This window comes from Clupea harengus, chromosome 4 (genome assembly GCF_900700415.2).
Source record: "Clupea harengus chromosome 4, Ch_v2.0.2, whole genome shotgun sequence".
Taxonomy (NCBI): domain Eukaryota; kingdom Metazoa; phylum Chordata; class Actinopteri; order Clupeiformes; family Clupeidae; genus Clupea; species Clupea harengus.
In genome coordinates this window covers 13635626-13654782 of record NC_045155.1, presented here as the reverse complement: position 1 = coordinate 13654782, position 19157 = coordinate 13635626, and the positions used below count along the sequence as shown (strand labels likewise).

The 19157-nt window shown below is 42.1% G+C and overlaps 1 protein-coding gene across 3 annotated transcripts in view; it reads right to left on the bottom strand.

Moving 5' to 3' along the window:
- The window catches only part of cacna2d3a (calcium channel, voltage-dependent, alpha 2/delta subunit 3a), a 172896-nt gene extending 166690 nt beyond the window's left edge, over positions 1-6206 (bottom strand). For all 3 annotated transcript variants that reach the window (XM_031566323.2, XM_031566324.2, XM_031566325.1), the window contains exons 1-2: positions 4905-6206; positions 4116-4197 (exon numbers count right to left, since the gene is read on the bottom strand). In XM_031566323.2, the coding sequence (XP_031422183.1) occupies positions 4116-4197; positions 4905-5035 (213 nt within the window). In that variant the 5' untranslated portion in view covers positions 5036-6206. The remainder of the gene's footprint in view (positions 1-4115; positions 4198-4904) is intronic.
- Between the last annotated feature and the right edge of the window lie 12951 nt (positions 6207-19157).

The window sequence follows — 19157 nt, the reverse complement described above, 5'->3', positions numbered from 1 at the left end:
GTGTGTGTGTGTGTGTGTGTTTGTGTGTGTGTTTGCTTTCTTTTTTGAACACACACAAACATTTGTCGTCTATTTGATTTCTTAAGTGTGTAAAAATAAACCCTAAAATATACAACAACATTACAATTAGCCTTATTTTGCCCTCAGACACTTTATCGCGGTGATTAAGAACATCAAATAGAGAGAATGCTATAAGAAAGATTTAAAAGACATTTTCACACACTAAAGATTATAAACAACCTGCACTTTCATCACACTCTTTCAGTTTTTGTGACGTTAATTCATTTCTGAAGGGAGTTACAATGAATAAATGGTGGCATATAAAGTATACCAACACAACAACAGATTTTCATATAAATAACGCGATAGATAGCATTCATAAAATGTCGATTTGATGTCATAAATATTTTCTGTCTGTGTTCAATCTGAATTGAGCAGATTCAGACTCAAACACTCAAATCCAATATTAACATGGATTGTATGCATAATGACAGACTAATGTAGGTTATAAATACAAGGAAATAATTACAGTTGACTATATTTAGTGAAGACAGTGAACTAGATTTCCATTTCATAATTAATTTCTTAAATATCAAGCCAGTATATAAATAACCGTTTGAAACGCATTTCATGCTCCGTTCCCAGTGCAGGAAAATGCCTGGGAAATGGGAGAAGGAAGAGAATGTTAGTCTCCCTACTTCACCTACTTGAGTCCTTAACACACACACACACACACACACACACACACACACACACATACACACACACACACACACACACACACACACACACACACACACACAGCCTTTTCTGTGGCGTCACTGTGTTCATATAACTTACTCCTAAGCCCTTTTGATGTGTGCCTGGTCAAGAATTTAAAAAATGCTTATAACGGTGATATAAGACGCGCTTTTAACGCCGCCGGAGAAATCTCTTTCTCTCCACAGCTTACCCCAGCCTAACACCCCTGTTCAGCATGGCAGAGGGGGCCTAAAAACCGCCTTTCTGTTTAAGAGGAGCACGACAAGCCGGCAGTCTACACCTCTGTGTGTCTACCTGAAAACAAGACAACCCCAAAGAAAAAGAACGGGAGCAGAACATGCAATGAATAAACGGATGAGGATAGTGTGAAGGGAAGAACGAGGAGATGGTGAATCAACAGGGCGAAGGGGAACTCTGTTTCACTTGAAAGGGAGAATCTTTAGGCTCTGGCTTCATGAGGGGGAGACAGGCAGAGCAGACAGGGCATAGACTTCTCCTACACCAGTGGTTCCCAAACTTTTTACAGTCCCGTACCCCTTCAGACCTTCAATCTCCAGCTACGTACCCCCCCCCCCCCCCTTGAAAAAAAAAAGTTTTCCTTTTCACCTTTTAGGTGAATTCCGTTTTTTTCCGTTTTCGTTTTGCCTCATTAGATTGATGGCTTAAAATGAGTGAATGATATGTGCCACAAGTGACCCAAACCTTCTAAGGTTGTTGTTTGCCAGACATCAACAGAACAGAAGACTAAAACATTATTTGCAGGCGATTGGGAAGATGAGCGAATTAATTTTACAGGCCGTTGGACAGGGGGGCGTGGCCAGAGCGGAGTTCAGCACAGACGTGACATGTTCTTTGTTTTTTAATGAATGCTTGTTCATCATTGCGATCGTTGTTGTGTTTATTATAAAGAAATACAGCCTTGCAGGGCAAAATACAGGGGAATTTGGGCGATTTTGATGCACAAAATGATGTTTCCGTCTGAAAGTTGCAATTCTGTTTCAAAGGGTAATTCCGTAGGTTTTCCGTTATCGCGGAAATTTTCTCCCCGCGTACCCCCTGAACCACTTTGCGTACCCCTGGGGGTACGCGTACCCCAGTTTGGGAACCGATGTCCTACACGATGCTCTGGGAAACGAGTGTGGAAGGAAAGGCGTCTGGTGAGAGGGACCTCTGGCAAAGGCTACCTTCATGCTGCTACGTCACAGAATGCTAAAGCGTACACTAAATCAGTCCCAGCGCACCTCATCTCAGAATCCCAGCTGGCCTTTAACATGGTCAGCATCCACGCTGATTCACTTGCCAAGAAATCCAACTCATGTGAAAACGCTTGTTTTGTGTGAGAGCACTAAATCCAATAAATCTCAAATGAGAAATGGGAATACTGTCCCATTTACAATGTATTTCTACTAATGCCAAGTTATGGGAATCCAACTGACAGATCCATACGCTCTGATTTACAGATGGAGCAAACCATCGCCTAAAAACCTACACCAGACAGGTTGTCAGCAGTGTTTACTGTGGTGGTGTGTTTTGTGGCATTTTGTAGTTGCTGAAGACGATTAAAAATGTCCACATGCCATTTAAGTCTCTTCCCCTCTCTCTATGCCATTTAAGTCTATTCCTCTCTCTCTCTCTCTCTCTCTCTCCTTTTTTAACTATTGAAAGTATCATCTTTCCCTGAGGGACCCTCATCCTGTTACCCTTCCCCTCACCATTCACACACACTCACTCACTCACTCACACACACACACAAACACATTCACCATCCCCCCCTATGTTTCCTGCCACTACAAAATATCTTGCCACATGATTAACCCTCAAAGCATCAGAATGCACTCTCATAGTCCTCCATGACTAGAAATCTCCTCTCCCAAACTCCTTGTGACAGCCATTGTGTACAACCAAGAAACACGTGAAACATCCTCCGCTGCATTATTGGCGTGGGTTCCACCAGCGCGCTGTCTCTGTTTTCACTTAGTCACCTGCTCGCTAAGCACTGTAAGTGAGATTCGCATTGACCTTGTTTCTGTGCTGCCGTGACAGGCAGCCTAACAGGGCACAGATGAAGGGAGATCACTGCGTTCACTTTTGTACTCCCCATTCCCTCTGGTAGAGAAAAAAAAAAGAACGAGCACATTTGAACAGCCAGAGAGAGAGTGGCGGTGGACACTGTGTGTGTGTGTGGGTGTTGAGAGTTGGGAGAGAATATGACGGCAGGGTGAATGCCTTTGCATGATGCGTCCCTGTGTAGTACGGGCTGTGTGTTTGTGTCTGAGTGTGCAAGCCCGCGCACAGGAGCGTGCCGGCATGAATATGCATTTAAGAGTGAGCAAAAAAGGGATTTGTTCACATAAGAAGGTATTTGCTTGATTTTACGCATGTGGTGGCAATGTTAAGATGTGTATATTTGTGCAAGTAAGTGTACCTTTGTGCTGATCCACATGTATTGTGCAGCCCGGATAAAAAAATTCAATTTTTTTTTTGTTGACTGGTCCACTGTATTATTCTGCAATATTAACCCCTGCCCTTAATTTGAATTAGACAAGTTGGCACACATTTTGTTACACACTTTTGGGAAGGCCAGGGAAATGATATTGGGTGGAGACACATTATCACCCAATGTGGAAGGGTTAGGGTTAGGAGGAGAGAGAATATACGCATCCTTCCTGGATATGACAGATCATATGGGGGCCAGGATAACACTATAGGAAATCTATACATCTCCCTCATTTGTTCTGTCTCCTCTTCAACTACACTTTCAGTTTACCAGAATTCATCAAGATGATCAAGTATCATCAGGCCACATTTACATTTAAATGTTTTCACATTTGTGAACATGTTTACCGTGTGTGTGTGAGTGAGTGTGTGTGTGTGTGTGTGTGTGTGTGTGTGTGTGTGTGTGTGTATAACACAACAATTTCACCTTTTCACTGAACAATGACAACTTTAAAATATCACAGCCCCCTAAGCCTCTGTCAACAGCTCTGCGGGAGTTCCCCATGCACTGTAAAGATGTTTTTAAAAATGTAGCCGTCACTCTTTGTCAAGCCTGGAGCCAAAATGGCTAACTCCAGCAGTGACTCCCCACTGAAACAGACACGCTTCTCTGAGGCACAGGTTTCAAAAACCAGCGACAGTCCACTTTCAAAATGACAAGGCTTGGTCTTCTACCATTTCTAAACGACTAGTCAGTCAAACCTGCCAGTGTACAGCCAATGTTTCACGTGAGCCTATAGACAGGAAAACAGAAACCCATCTTGCCACCACCTTGGCAAGGTGTGCAGGGGCTTAGCCCCTAAACCGCTAGCCTCTGCAAGGCATGGATTGGGGGCTCTGGTGGAGAGGGGACCTACCTTCTGTAGAAGCTGAGAGCCTGAGTACTTTGCTGAGATGGACTTAATCTCTCCTCCAAACGCAGAGGCCCATAGCTTTACACTGGAGAATAGTAAGGCAGAGAGACACAGAGAGGGTGAGAGTTGGAGAGAGAGAGAGAAAGTCTGTATAATATCCACTATGACTTTCCAATCATGAAGGATACACAGTGTATAATCCTCTGTGTTTCTCCCCAAGTTTACTTTCAAATATCCTTTGGCAACAGAAATATAGGAAACAAAAGATTACCAAAACTAGTCATATTGTATGCAATATTTGAAAACACAAGGGATTATATTTCTATAAAACACATTTACATAAATACAGTTTAGACACAAGTTCATTATACATTCAAATCAGCACTAAGCATTCCAATTACCTATATATTTAAAAATAAACTATGACAGCATTAAGCAATGTTGAATCCAGTGGTCGTCCCTTGATTTGGGCATTTACTGTGCAAGTAGGCACAAACTCCAGCAAATTGTGTTTTGTATTGTTAACACGAATAAGCCCCTGCTTCCAAATAAGAAAATTAAATTGATACAAATCTGTAGCAGATGGATAAACCCATGTGGCTGCTACAATCTCTGCCTTGTAGCTACACAACAGAAAAAGTTTTGTTCTCTTTATAAACCGACATTAACTTACAGTATAAAGACCTCGTTGATGATGTAAAAAGTGTTGTAACCGATATTCAAGTTCTATTTAGGCACCGGAAGCTATAAACTGGCCCAAATATGATAGTATACTATACATTTAGCACTTACACGGATAGGGGTATCCCTTGATGGGACCCGACCACATCGACAACCGCCGTCCCGAGTGTTATCCACAGTAGGAATAAAAATACACAACAGGCATGCGAAACGATTGAGCTGATATCCCCAAACATCTTCATCCTTCCACGATGACTTGACTTTACTGTTACAGAATGCTACACCTCACGTTCCCTTGGTGCATGAAAGAGAAATTAAGCTCAAAGAGCATAACTCTTACAACAGCTTTTCATTTGTTATCATGGTCAAAAATAAGTGTAACACCACCGGTACTGTAAGAACCCCAAAGCCGGTGCGTTTTATGTTTAGCGAATTCTGCTCCGGAGATGTGTTGAACTGTCTTGGGAAGGAGTCGTTCCCTCCCGGCGAATGAACCGAGAAATATATCCACCTGGCCGCCCGCTCTGACTCAACCCCTGCAGTGAGTAGAGTCCGAGAAAACGTCGGGGCTGACCTCCTGCTCCAGCGACCTGCCCTTGCGCTGCCAGATAGTGAACGAAAGAGATCATACAAAAGGGATGCTGCGCGAAAAAAAGAGCACGCCTTGATGCGACGAACCCCACTTCTCCTGTGGGGATTGTTTTAAAATTGAGGATGGTACTGCTGTTAATGGTGTGGTTAGAATTACCACATAGCCGCTCCTTGGACCTGGCATATAGCTGACACGCTTTCCCCTTAAGTACACTTCCCTTTCGGCTTCCCGGTGTATCAGATCGAGTCACGCACTGTCCTCGGCTAACTGAGGCAAGAATTACTGCAAAAGTGCTGACGGGCAGCTAGGAAGAGGAGAAAGAGCAAAAGGCTGAACAAACTGTCTACGACAGAAGAAAAGCGGTGACCTATAATCAAAAGAGTCAGGTTATCTCAGTCTCTAGTTGGTGCCACGAGACGCACTTCGCTGGAAAGATGTCAAACCAGGCAGTGCTTTATAGCATCGTGTGGACGGACGCGGGCGACCGCGCTCATAGCCGCATGACGGATTGGGTTACACTGCGCGGGAGAAACGCGGTGTTAAGACGCTCACTTTCCCCCTAAGTTAACGTTGTGTTCTTAACAGAAAAAAGCTTTACATCTAAAGAACTTCGTCCGCTATACAGAGTTATCACTGCGATCAAGAGCAAACTCTGGTTAAACCCACGGTTTAGAAACCACTCTTCGTTGACAGGAACTTTTAACGTCGTCCTTTATTACCACCTACACCCCGCAACTGTATACGTAAGCAGGACAACTTATGGTTTGTTGACATTCGCTTAAACAAGGGCTTCACTTTTTTTGTAGGATAGCCTACTCGATGCCTGGGATTGGTGGGATAATTAATTATTTATTCATCCCGTTTCTACCGGAATTCCTCGGAAATGCATGAATGGGAAGGACCAACCATGCGGCACAGGATATTCTAATGAGGAGCTAACTTCAGCGTCGTCATTCTTGTGACCTATTTTATCTGTAGATAGCTTTGTATTAACGAGCGATGTGCATATAGACCACATTTTATTCGGTGCAATGACGTTGACTATATGCTATACACTGAACCATTTAAATGTATCCACCAATGGTGACAGGCTAATTTTATGTTAATTAACTCCTCTCAAGCTACTGATCACTATGGATTTCAGTATAGGTGTAACCGAGTTTCATTGTGGCTTAGAGAGTGCAAAGGTGAATAGTACCATCGAGGTTAAAACAAATTGGTAAAGCGATTACAAATATGGAAAAACTAATACATCGAGATTTTATTCGAATACCTCTGTATACAGTCAGTAAATAGACCGGTTCAGTGTGGTAAACTGACTTTTGACACAACCACAGAAAATACATTATTAAGGTGCCAAAATAAATTGTCAATACGGTAGCCAACAGTGGAAATAATCTAGAATCATTTCTACCGATCACTCGAATCTTTATTTGTAATGACAGTGTACTGAACGGATTTGTGGGGCGTTTGTTTCTTGAAACCGGTACATAACCTGGCGCGCTGCTACCTGCCCACTCTCGAGACCTTTTTTGAGAGCTGTGTTCTTATCTCGCTCTGCCTGATGGCGAGCGTGTGGTGTGGAAAATGGATTGTCAAGTCAAACAAGTCAGCGCGCGGCATTACCCATCTCCCTCAGGTACAGAAGTCACATAGCGGAAGTATATTTTAAGCAGTGTTTTGTCCTTTTCCTGATGGTAAATTCTCCTTAAAAAAAATATCTGAGTCTTTCCTCTGGATTCTTGTTGAGAAATTATTTGTTTGTTTCCACACCCTAGATAACTCACCAGAAAATGATTTAGTTTTTGATTATTTAAATAAAATGATAAACAGGCAGCACTGACATGTTTATGTAAAAGCTACTAATGATTAAAAGGGTGGGATTGTAATTTTCAGCACAGAGAACTGACAATGTCAATTTAATTTAAATATGCTGTACACATTTGTGAAACACCAGTGTGGAAGTCATCAGCTTATTGCTGCCATTCTAAAACTACTGTACAAGACTATCATCTGAGAGGTTAATTGGATTGGGGCTTGTTATTTCGCTTCTCTCATCAAAGGGAGTCAGGACAAGTCTTCAAAATATGTGAGGAGTCACCCATGGCAAGCCAAGCCACATTTATTCAAGGTAACAAGCACTTAACTGCAGGTCTCTGTAAATGGAAGTGTGGCGTTTTTCATATTGTGTCAAAGCAGCGGTTGCTCTCTCAGCCTCTAAGCTGGCCATAATTATGCAGTGATTAGACACTAAAAAACAGGTAAGACAACCACAGAGACACACTGGAGAAGAACTGGATTTAAATAAATGTGATTTAAAGAACAAATCACAGTGATAGGCGAAGAGAAAGTGGTTTTGACCACACCGTCTTGCAGACCCCCTTATCTTCTGAAGCTGTCCACCTATACCAGATCCTGTCAAATGAGAGAGGACCCATCATCTGAAGAAATATCATACCCACTCAGACATTCCCTCTGTCCTCACCCTCTATCTGTCTTTGTCTCTGACTCGCCCTCCCAGTATCTGAAAGGTCTCTTTTGTGTGATGTTGAGTGCCCCACTACACAGGGAATTCACTGGAAGTAATTGTAGCAGACCTGACATATTACAACAAAGGGTCCCGACATCCGGGAAAATGACATTTTCTTTTAATGGGGGGCTTCTAAGTGGCATCTCAGAAGATACACAACTGACGCAGACACCTGCCTTACACAATCCATTTCAGAGATCAAAGGATTGGAGATCTCTCCCAACTACTGGAACAATCGGACTCTCAGGTGGATCAGTCAGGGTCTGCCTGTCCAAAAGATTTCAGACTGACTCCTCTTTCATTACATAGTCTAAAGGGAAAACACAACTTAAGTCAGTATTCAGAAATCCTTGAGTTCATATATTTTTTCACAAAAAGCATTCCATTATAGTATATTCGTAGTATATAAGACTACAAATGATACATTTTAAGAAGTTTGTTCAGAACTAGGCAACACTGTGTGTTGATCAATGGCAAGGTTAATTTAGTGTCTAAAACTATTTTTAACGGAAGTCTTAAATAAGGGTGCATCCAACAAAGGACAAGACCTTCATGTGCCTAATCTATTCTTTAATATGACCACAAGGCAAACCACCATAGACAATGCACTTCACCTCATTAAAGACAAGGTCACAACTGCAGTAGAACTCCAGTCAAGGACTGACAGGGAAATTAGTGACTCCTCCGTATGGTGTCAGTAATCACAAGCCTGCAAGATGGAGCATGATGGTCTGTAAGGCACGCCAATCATGATTGATTATTATCATCACAAGATACATAGAGCCCCTTAAACCCACCAGTTAAATATGGAGAAAAGGTGGAGGGATTGGTAAACAAAAGTATAAGTGGAAGAAAGAGAGAGAAAGTACATGCTTTTCAACGAAAATGTCCGTCTTACTATGTGGCCTCGTGTAAAACTCTATAGTTGTCAGAGACAAGGAGCATTCAGATCAAAGGACTGGCCAAGAATGCAGGGATGTGTCCGGGCCTGGCTGTGTCGTCCCTGATCCAAATGGGCCTTGACGGCCGTGCTCCCATTAGAGCACAAGAATGCAGAACTGCTTAATAAATCATGCTCGGGTCCCTCATTCGTGGAGTGCACCTGTCTCCAAATATATCCCCCTTAATTTAATTAATGATGAGACACTGTGCCTCAGGAATGAGAATGCACAAAACGGAAAGAAGAAATAAATACCCAATGAATTATTTAACAAAGCACCATTTAAAAGATCCCATCTGTGGTCAGTATGATGACATTGCATGCAGATAAACTGGACCATCCCCTACAGGTGATTGCACATACTTTGCAATGACAATGCAATCAAAGCTAAACTGCTGTTTAATGTAGGGGCGACAGTGGTACAGTGGTAGATAAGTCGTTTAGTAATCAGAAGGTTGCTAGTTCGATTCCCTGTCGAAGCGTCCTTGAGCAAGACACTGAACCCCTAATTGCTCCTGATGTGCAGTGTGCCATCAGTGTAAATGTAAAAATGTAAAATGTAAAATGTGTATACATTGTAAGTCGCACATATGTAAGTCGCTTTGGATAAAATCGTCTGCTAAATGACTAAATGTATCAGGGCCAGTGCAAATCCAGTGCATGCTTAAGCTTCAAGGGATGGGAACGATACTGTGTTAATGTATAGGGGATGGGCAGTGAATTACAAACAGGCATCTCAAAAGGCTACTCACCCTGCTGAGTTTGAATACCTTTAAGCATGTCGCTGAGCAAATCCCCATTACTCCCAATCCATACCAATTAAATAGTGTGCTGGTGTGCTCCACATGCAATAGCACTGTGGCCTACAGTTCAGCAGGCCAATGACCAGTCAAAAATATGTGAGCCAGAATAATGTCAAAAAAAATCGTATATGTCTCTTGAGGCCACAGGGTACAGGTTAATAAAGACTGAAGTGAAGAAAGCAGAAGTGGAGGTAACAGGCCAGGTGGGGGAGGTGGGTGAACTTGAAAGGCAGAGGAGGGGCAAAAAGGGAGAGGAGAGGAGAGGAGATGCAGATGGTAAGGAGTGAGGATGAGAGAAGAGGACCCTGCTTGAGATCTTTGATGAGACCGTAAAGATTAATCTGTCATTAAAAGAATAGATTCAACGGAACGCCTATTACTGGACTTAATTGCAGTTTAAGGCAATTATACACCAATCATTTTTTCCAACACAGTTGAAAACTCACATGAAGTAATTTATGAAGCAGAATTATAATCCACCATACACTGGTACTGCATGAACATATCCTCCGCCATCTACGCAATTGTAGATCATCTTTCCGTTTTAAATCTTAGGGAAAACTGACACAAAGATAGAGCTGATTCATGGTCTTCCCCTAGATTTCTAAGCCACCAACAATCTTCATGCCCCCTACATCACCATAAAAGCAGTGGACACACAGGGCACTGGTCCAGCTATGGTTAATTCAGTGCAGATGTAAGGGCTTGTTAGAGGGAAACGCATGCATAACCCTCTTGTGCGAGCATTTAAACGATAAGCCTCATACTGGCTGTGGAGGAGCACTGATGATGTCTATTCCACAGCTGTGTGTCTTTCTGAAGGATGAACTGATTATTAGCAGGGTAATGAGGTCATACATCAAAACAACAAAAAAATGAGAGAGAGAGAGAGTGAATGGGGGGGTTAGAGAAGTGAAGGGGGTGAGATGGAGGATAGAGAAGAGGGAGAAGAGATGTGGAACAAGAGATGGGATGAGGTGAATGTTGGAAAGATAGCAAGAGGGCAAAGAGAGCTTGGAGGGGAGAACAAGGAGGAAAGAGAAAATGAGGAAAAGACTGAGAGGCAGCTGAGTGCAGAGATAAGAGAGATTAAAGAGAGAGCAGCGGGCATACAGACGGGCAGACGTGGAAACAAAAAGAGGGGAAAGGGGAGAGAGGGAGAGAGAGAGGGACAGAGAGAGAACACGTTTAGTATCTAAAACAAACAGCCAATAAAGAAGCAATAACCTTTGAAATAGGTCCCCTTCTGTGTTGGAGCTTGAGTGTTGTTCTGCACTTGTAAGTCGCGTCGGATAAAAGCTTCTGCCAAATGAGTAATGTAAACGAAATAGAGGACTGAATGTATGACAAATGAGAGGGAGAGAGAAAGAGAGGAGGAAAGGAGAGTGAGAGAGAAGAGGTTTGTTGGGCCATATGATGTGCTGATCATTATCATGATGAGAAGAACTGAGATCTGAGAGGCAATAAATGAGATAGTGTTCCCCAGTCTAGCACTAGGAGGCAGCAGGTGAGAGGTGAGTCACAAAATAACAGGATTCTTGGTCTTACTCGTACTATACAATTATTATATATTATATTATACAGGCATTTCTGTAAAGGGTGTTCATTGTGTTAACTATCTTGTACAGTACATTATCCAGCTTTCAGTACATACTGGATGCTCACTGTGGTTGGTCAAAAAATGTCCATGGTCTACACATCATGACCCTGCAAATACAAAACTGTTGTGGTTGTATGTTAAGATGTCAAAAAGCAATTCCTTTTAAATAAACAAAGTCTGAGAACCTTTTCTCTGAGTCCAAGCCTCTTTCTCCCAGCAATATAAGGTTTATTGGTCGCCAGTTTGTGAGGTGTTCAACCCTTCCCTACATGGCTAAACATTACTGGCTCCATCTGGAGGATTTTAACCTAAGGGCAACAGTGTGGTATATTCATGAAACAATATTAATGTCATATAGGATAATAGGACTCCTGATGGAAAAACATTATCAGCCCAGTCATCTTGATAAGACCATGTTATTAGCTTTTAAAGTCAATCTATTTGTATCCTTAGGGGCATAGTGGCTGTTCCATTCAAGAGCTTGTGTAGTATAGATCAGCTTGGTGCATTGGTAACACAACCTGTGTAACGTGTATGCACAAAACCAGAATTATCTCTCAATGAATTGAAAGTTATTGCAATAATCAATTCATTCAAATAATTAAACACAGAATACATTTCCTTTGACTGCATTTGTCACTATCAATATCCATATTGAAATAGACACAGAGATAAGTAACAAAGATGGTAAAAAAAAAAGAGTTGATTACTGATGTGGGAATACTCACCGAAAATACCAGTTTAATGTTGCTAATATAGAGTGCTGACTGTTGTGTTTAAGGCCACAAACGCATCATTGGGAGAGAGAGAGAGAGAGAGAGAGCGAGAGAGAGAGAGAGAGAGGGGGGGGGAACATCTGTATTATTCAGGATCTTGTGTGGCTTGGGAGTGGACAGTAGATTATTAAATGAGACAGGAAGCTGCACACACCCACTTAACTAACCTCACTGAGTGGTGCTAGGCCTCTCCTGAGATCTTTTCCCTAACTCTTAAAGGAGCAGTCTGCGATTCTAATCACATACACAACACATGAATTGCTCCACACAGTCCTCTAGCTGTGCGTTCAGTGTTTGCGCAAAAAAAAACTCCAGTGTTTGTACACAGCCCTGGCTCTCTTAATGGGAAACAAACATAGTGGTTCGGATCAAGCCATAATCCCAGAATACCAGCCAATCAACAGGGTGCTTTAGAAACATGGAAGGGAGGAATGTAATTTGATCGAAGTTCAAATACACCCCCCCCCCCCCACTACCATGCTGCTGCTATTCAGCTGTTGTGACTGAAACAGATCCTAGTCAAAACTCAAACATGTCTAAGGGAGTCTGACATCACACACACACACACACACGCATACACACGCACACGCACACCAACACGCACAACCACATGCACGTGCACACACACATGCACACATGCACACCCACATCGACCACACACACCCACATGCACACACGTACACACACATGCACCCACGCACACACACAAACACAGGATCCAGTCTTGAAAATCCCCCCTTCATTTCCCCCAAAAGACTGGCAGCCTTACTAAAAGCACTATGACAACATGCATAATTAAAAATGTCTAATCCAAAAATAGCGGGCCCAGAAACAAGAGGAGGAGCCAAGAGAGGGTTTGTGAGAGAGGGTTTTTTAGGAAGAGGAAGACCGCTAAACAGAGTGAGGGGCAAAGAAGATGTATACTAGATATTCTGTATGCATGTTTGAGATTGAGATAAAAAAAAAACAAGACTAGACAAATAGGGGCATGTTTGAATTGAATTCCTGGTGGTGGAAATGAGAAGAGCATCAGACTGAGAAAGCCAGAGAGATTGCAAAAGAGACTTTTGTACACCAGACACGCTAACTTGAACACAGTGAGGAGACTAAGTTTAGCTCATTGTTCCCCATTGTCAGATGGATAATATCTCACAGAAAAGTTTTTAGGGAAACATTATGGTGTGTGTGTGTGTGTGTGTGTGTGTGTGTGTGTGTGTGTGTGTGTGTGTGTGTGTGTGTGTGTGTGTGTTGAGAGTTGAGGGAGGAGTCCAAACCACTTCCCCAGATACATAAGACGGCATTAATCACCCACAATGCATTACTGACATTTCATTACATCCTTCGAATTAATCATCATTCCAGCAAGGTGGGCCTTAATTTGTTACGCAAGAGCTAAAATGAAGCAAACCCAATCTTGCGTTTTCTGCTGCACAACCCAGTTGCTTCATTTAAATATTTCTCTTCAAACATTCCAGCTGGTCCAGCTAAGCCAGACTCTGCCCTAACTCTTATTTATCGCTAGTGGTTTTGCTATGCTAATTTTATTAAGTTGCAAACAAATCAAGGGAAAAAGGCTTTGTTTTTTCAGGCTTCAAAACATTACAAATAATAAAGAATAAAGCCTATGCTAATAATACCATTTTATTGTTCTGTACCATTTCAGGATTAGCTTTTAATACTGAGCATGCACTCAGTGGATCTTTGCTGCCCTTGCAGTCACAGTGCATCAGCTATAACGCTCTCTCTCCTCTGTGTGCATTCATACTCCAAGATTCAGGAAAGCCCTTTAATAAAACCGTCATTTTAGGTCCAAGGTCTACAGGCAGTTCACTTGAGTGTGCAAGAGACAAGGGAGCCAACACAGGTTATATTTTAGGTTTTATTATCTTTAGGTTTTATCGTTTTCCATGCTGTTTTACTTGGTGAGGCAATCTAAAACCTAAACAAAACTGAAATGTAAAATATGTGAAGGCCTGGTTTCTTTCACACTCGTTTCTACTGCAGCCATTTTTGCCCTTTAGTTCACAGACAGATAGGGATTACAGATCACGTGATGAATGTGGAGAGTAGCCCCTGAAACAGAAGACGACCGTCACTCCAACAAAGGCCTGTGGGAGATGGGAGTGTAATCCTAACCTACCGCTTTATCAAGCAAAGACGTCACATCCCATAAACCAAACCCAGGGAGTTCTCTGAAGCTCTTCAGCCCGGAGACCCAGGATTCCTAAGAGAATGATCAGCTGGGACAGGAATAAAAGGGCAAGCACCGGCCTAGTGCTCAGCCTTAGTGACTTTGCCTTTGTCCTTGGTTATACTCATTTATTTACTTATTAATGTTCACTTACAATCACTAGGCTCCTTGGGTAGAGTGCAAAAGAGAATGTGTTTTTCTTTTCTTTCTTTTTTTAAATGTCGGCTGTGATTTTCATAATGCTGATGTCTATTGATTTTTCAAAGGAATATACATGCTATTGTGTTTTGGAACAAAAGACGTATGGAGGACAAAGTCGCTGTACTTAAAATTGAGATGAATTAGGTTCTCGAATTGAATTAAAAGACACAAAGGAATTTCAGAGACACAAAGGCCAGCGAGGCAAAAACAAGCATTGAGCGAGGACTGTACTTACAGCACTCCGAAGTGTTTAACAAGCCAGTATTGATTGGTTCTGCCCAAAGCATCTCGTTCTGCTAACTTCATGTTTTCCTGCCACTTCAGTTAATAGAAAAAAGGTAAACATAACCGCACTCACACAAGGTGTTCCAAACTCTCCCTCTTCCTTTCATACCTTATCAGTTCATTTGCAGATATGCAATCTGCTTTTATCTGCCAGTTTTCTTTCATTTGCTGCGGTTCGGTGCACCTTATTAAAATATTTGGAAACTGCTCTGCGAAGGGTCTCTGTTTGCCTGGAGAGCCAAACGAATGCTCAGTGTAACAGGATATTAAAAAGCACGGGGCGAGAAGGGAGCTCTGTTAAGTCTTTATTATTAGACTGCATCCATTCGGCTTGCCAGCATTCAGCATGTGTCACCAAGCATGAGGAGACAGGTTTGATATTTGGAGTTATCTGGGGAGAGAGCCTAGGGCCATGAAAGAATTGCAATAACAACCCGCCTATGATTTCGGGGGCACTGGCAATTTTCATGTTGACACAAGCTGTGAAGTTTTTTTTTTTTTTTTAAGAAAGATCTGAGTGAAAGCGATTGGACATACACGATTTTGCTACAAAGGTAATATAAAGGGGTTGCTATAGTGCTGTTTCAATGTTAAGACACAGGTGGTCATAGGTAGTGTGTGGTGACGTCGGCTCACATGTTTACTTAAAACTGAAGTATCCAAAAAAAGTGCCCCCACAACACTTGTGCCACACCTCCACCCATTTTGACGACAGAGAGCAAAAGTGAGAAAAAAAGACTGAGGTAAACAAACAGAAAGATAGTTCGAGAGAAGCTAGAAGAAAGAAGGAGGAGAGGGGAGAATGTAAAGGGAGTTCTTTTATCCTATAGCCAGGCAGCACCCTCTCTCATTAAGGCCCAGCATGGAGCAGAGGGCCCAAGCCCGCTGTGTCAGGACTTCTGAGCAGCGACTAACTGAATGGCGTCCAGGTTTGAGGAGACCCAGTCAGCAGCTCTGTGTCCTGTCCCTGTGCACCCGCAGAGGCAAAGCTGCTTAAACGCAGAACCAAGTGCAATCTGGCCAAGACAAAGCAATCGCCTCCCAGTGCTAACCCCCACCAGGCCTTTCTCTGCTGCCTGCAAGCTGTAAATAAAGAACAACAACTCCTATCTGGCAGAAACACAAGCCTGTCCATCCATTTCTCAACTCTCTGTCTCCGTCTCCCTCTCCCTCTCCCTCTCCCTCTCCCTCCCTCTCTCACACGCACACACACCAAGCACTGGTTTTAACACTAAACTAAGTATGTATGCCACTGCCAGTGAACAACAAGTGTTGAGTTACTGTTTTCAAAGTTTGCTTTTATTGACCGGACTAAGCACTCCAGCGAGGAGGTATTATGTAACAATCAATGTATTTGACTCAGTATTTGGAATGGCCTGTGGCTAACTTCTAGTCAACTGTTGGCGCTATCCATGGTACTGAAATGTATGTCAGTAATTGAAAGTCAATACAATAGTAATGCGAGGAACATTAACTAATTAAAAACACAAAATCTAGTCAGTCTGGCAGAATTGCTACCACCAGAACAATGGTCATGGCACTCTGAATATTATGGTATATTTTTTAGAGAATGAGGAGGGGTGGGGAAGAGGTTGAACATGTTAAAATAAGGCAGGACTTCTATTAACATTCTGTGTAATGATACGTAAAGACTGCTTACAACTGAAATATCACCGGAGTAGATGATATGATATGACTAGCGGTGTGGTCATGACTCAGATTTTGTCAAGCCTGTCACTGGTCAACTGTATGTATATTGGAAACAATTCGTGTTCTTGAAATACACACAACTAAAGCTGACCAACTACTGTCATCTAGTGGACATTCGCTGTTCTGGATTAAGCCTCTAGTCTGCTTGGAGTCTGCTTTGTAGGGGGATATTCTAAAACGCAACACCTCGCCAATGACGCCCATTATAACGAAAAGACTTAACGTGGCTTAATGTCAGATCAATTTAGTGACCATTTGACGCTATCTTGGAACCTTAAAAGACATTAAGCCTTTTTCATTACCGTCGTCAGTGGAGAGGAACACGCTTAATGTAATACGATAACGTCCATACTCATTTCGGTTTTGATTTTTTGACAGGTGTAAATGTTGATGACAAGACATGTCCAAGGGAAATTTGGTCATCATTGATTGCTGTTTTGGAACATTAAGTCTTTTCACGTTTAGAATGTCCCCTTACGTGTCCTTGTAACGTCGTCGCGGTCACAAAAAATTGGATGGTGCAGGGACATCTGTATCTGCGTACAACGTCTGATGATGAAATGTATGTCACTCGGACCCCAGCAGACAGTTGCATACTCGCATAGTATAACATTGGCTGAAAGCTGCCTCGTTCTCTCTCTGATTCTCTCTCTGTGTCCTGTTATAATTGTATTACTTGCTAATCTAAATAAAGGATTTAAAGTGTGAGTGAGTGATTTCTGAAGGAGGAGGATTTATTTAACACATTGTCTAGGTGACTTTTTCAGTGGAGATATGCAGGGGAAACATCTAGAACCCTGATGACTGTATCTGCAAGGGAAGTCGTGTTTCCTCACTCCTATTCACCATCTGATAGATGTCTTTGAAGGATGACCCGTAAACTCTCCATAAGCCTCCTCGCCTAATTACGGTTAAACCACATAGGGAGGCTTTTGCAATGCTTTTGGCCAGGAGCCCTGCTACAATTGATATCTCCGCTGACCTGAACACAATCAGAGACCATACACGCAGTCTGTGTGTGTTCAGAGAGGGCGGATTCCAATTTCTTGTCAGAAAGGAATTATGTGAAGGTCGCCACGTTTAGCGCAAGCCACTGAGCAGCGGGGGTAGACCATTAACATTCAGTGTGAGAGCACGTTACCACTCGTTTCCAAGCATCAGCCAAAATGTGTTCTTTTCCCCTCCGTTTTCCGTTCTTCCTTCTGTTGACCCATCAAATTTCAAACTGTCTTGTTCGTCCATTTGGCCTACTTATATGGTAAGATATGTGGGAGATTTTTGGTTTCCAAACTCACAAATATCCGCAGTTTTGATACTTTAACAGGTTGGTGAATTGTAAATGCAAACCCAGATCCAAATATAGAAACTGTAACTGATTAAATAATGTATGAATGTGGAATTATATGTATGTGTGTGTCTTAAAATACATGATTTATATTTTAGAGAGCTTGCTCAAAGGTTGTTCATGTCAGGTTTATGGATTGTGTTTGTACATATTTACACCAGACACCATCAATGCAGTCTACCTCACAGAGGTAACAAATTATTTTGCCAATACAATAAGATGTAAAATGAACACATGAATTTGAGAATGAAATACATGAACTCTCAAAATCCTGATAGTGATGTCATTCTGTGAAATGAGAACTGTTACTTGTGATGAGCTGGGGAAGAGTTGAGGCAGGTCAGAATGGATCCAATGTGTCACAGATTTTACTGATCAAGCAAAAGACAATTGTCAATTGAATGACTTGTAACTGATACGACTATCCGATTTTTAACTAGATTGCAGCATATTTATCACTTCAGGAGATGTTGAAGATTGAACTCTGGCAGTCCTAATACATGACTGATTTCATTCTTGAGAAGCTGCTGGTATGGCAAGGAGTTTATTGGGCAATCAACTAGAAGCCGTGAAACAGCCTTCAGCGTTACTCAGAATCACATAACCTTTAGGCCCAACTCTTCTCTTCAACATCTACTCCACTATCTGTTTTCACAGAAACAGACACACATTTATACCCACAGAGACACACACTTCCCGGAATAACCTTTGGCATCTGCCCAGGATCAAGTTATTTCTGATTGATATTGAGGTGATCCTGTAATCCTTATCATGAAGCCAAGCATTAGACATTGGGAATTACTTTGTCTTCTTACCAGTTGGTTTTTCAATGACTTAAAATATGTTGTGGTCCCCATCCCGCCTGGCCTACATACAGTACGCTGCTCTATTTCATCCTATGGTTGTACAACTTCATCTATTTGTAAACTGCTAATGGTCCCTAAAAACAAAATAAGAACACATTCTGAAAAGTTGCAATATGTGATTGGTAGGGAAACACAATTTCGGCAACGTTTCGGGAGATAGAAGCCAAGTCCCCCAATGCCAATTAATCACCACTGAGGTTTGCACTTTGATTAAGTCATTGATCCTACAATATCCTTACTGTCCACTTCCCTGTAAGGTCAAGGATGCAATAGTGACTTAACAAAAGGTTAAAGATTTAAAATAATGGAATTCTGCCTTGAAGACCTGAGAGTGAAGTTGTACCAGTCTGATTTGAGGAAAACATATTCTACCTTACAAAGGTTTCTGACACCTTAATTTGTCACAGAAAAAAAGGCTTGTGGAGTAGAAATTAGGACAGCACAGTATAGTGCGAAGTAGGCTACTTTAGTTCATCTGGCACATAGAAAAGCAAAGACCCTCTGTCAGAGCCTAATTTTGCAATC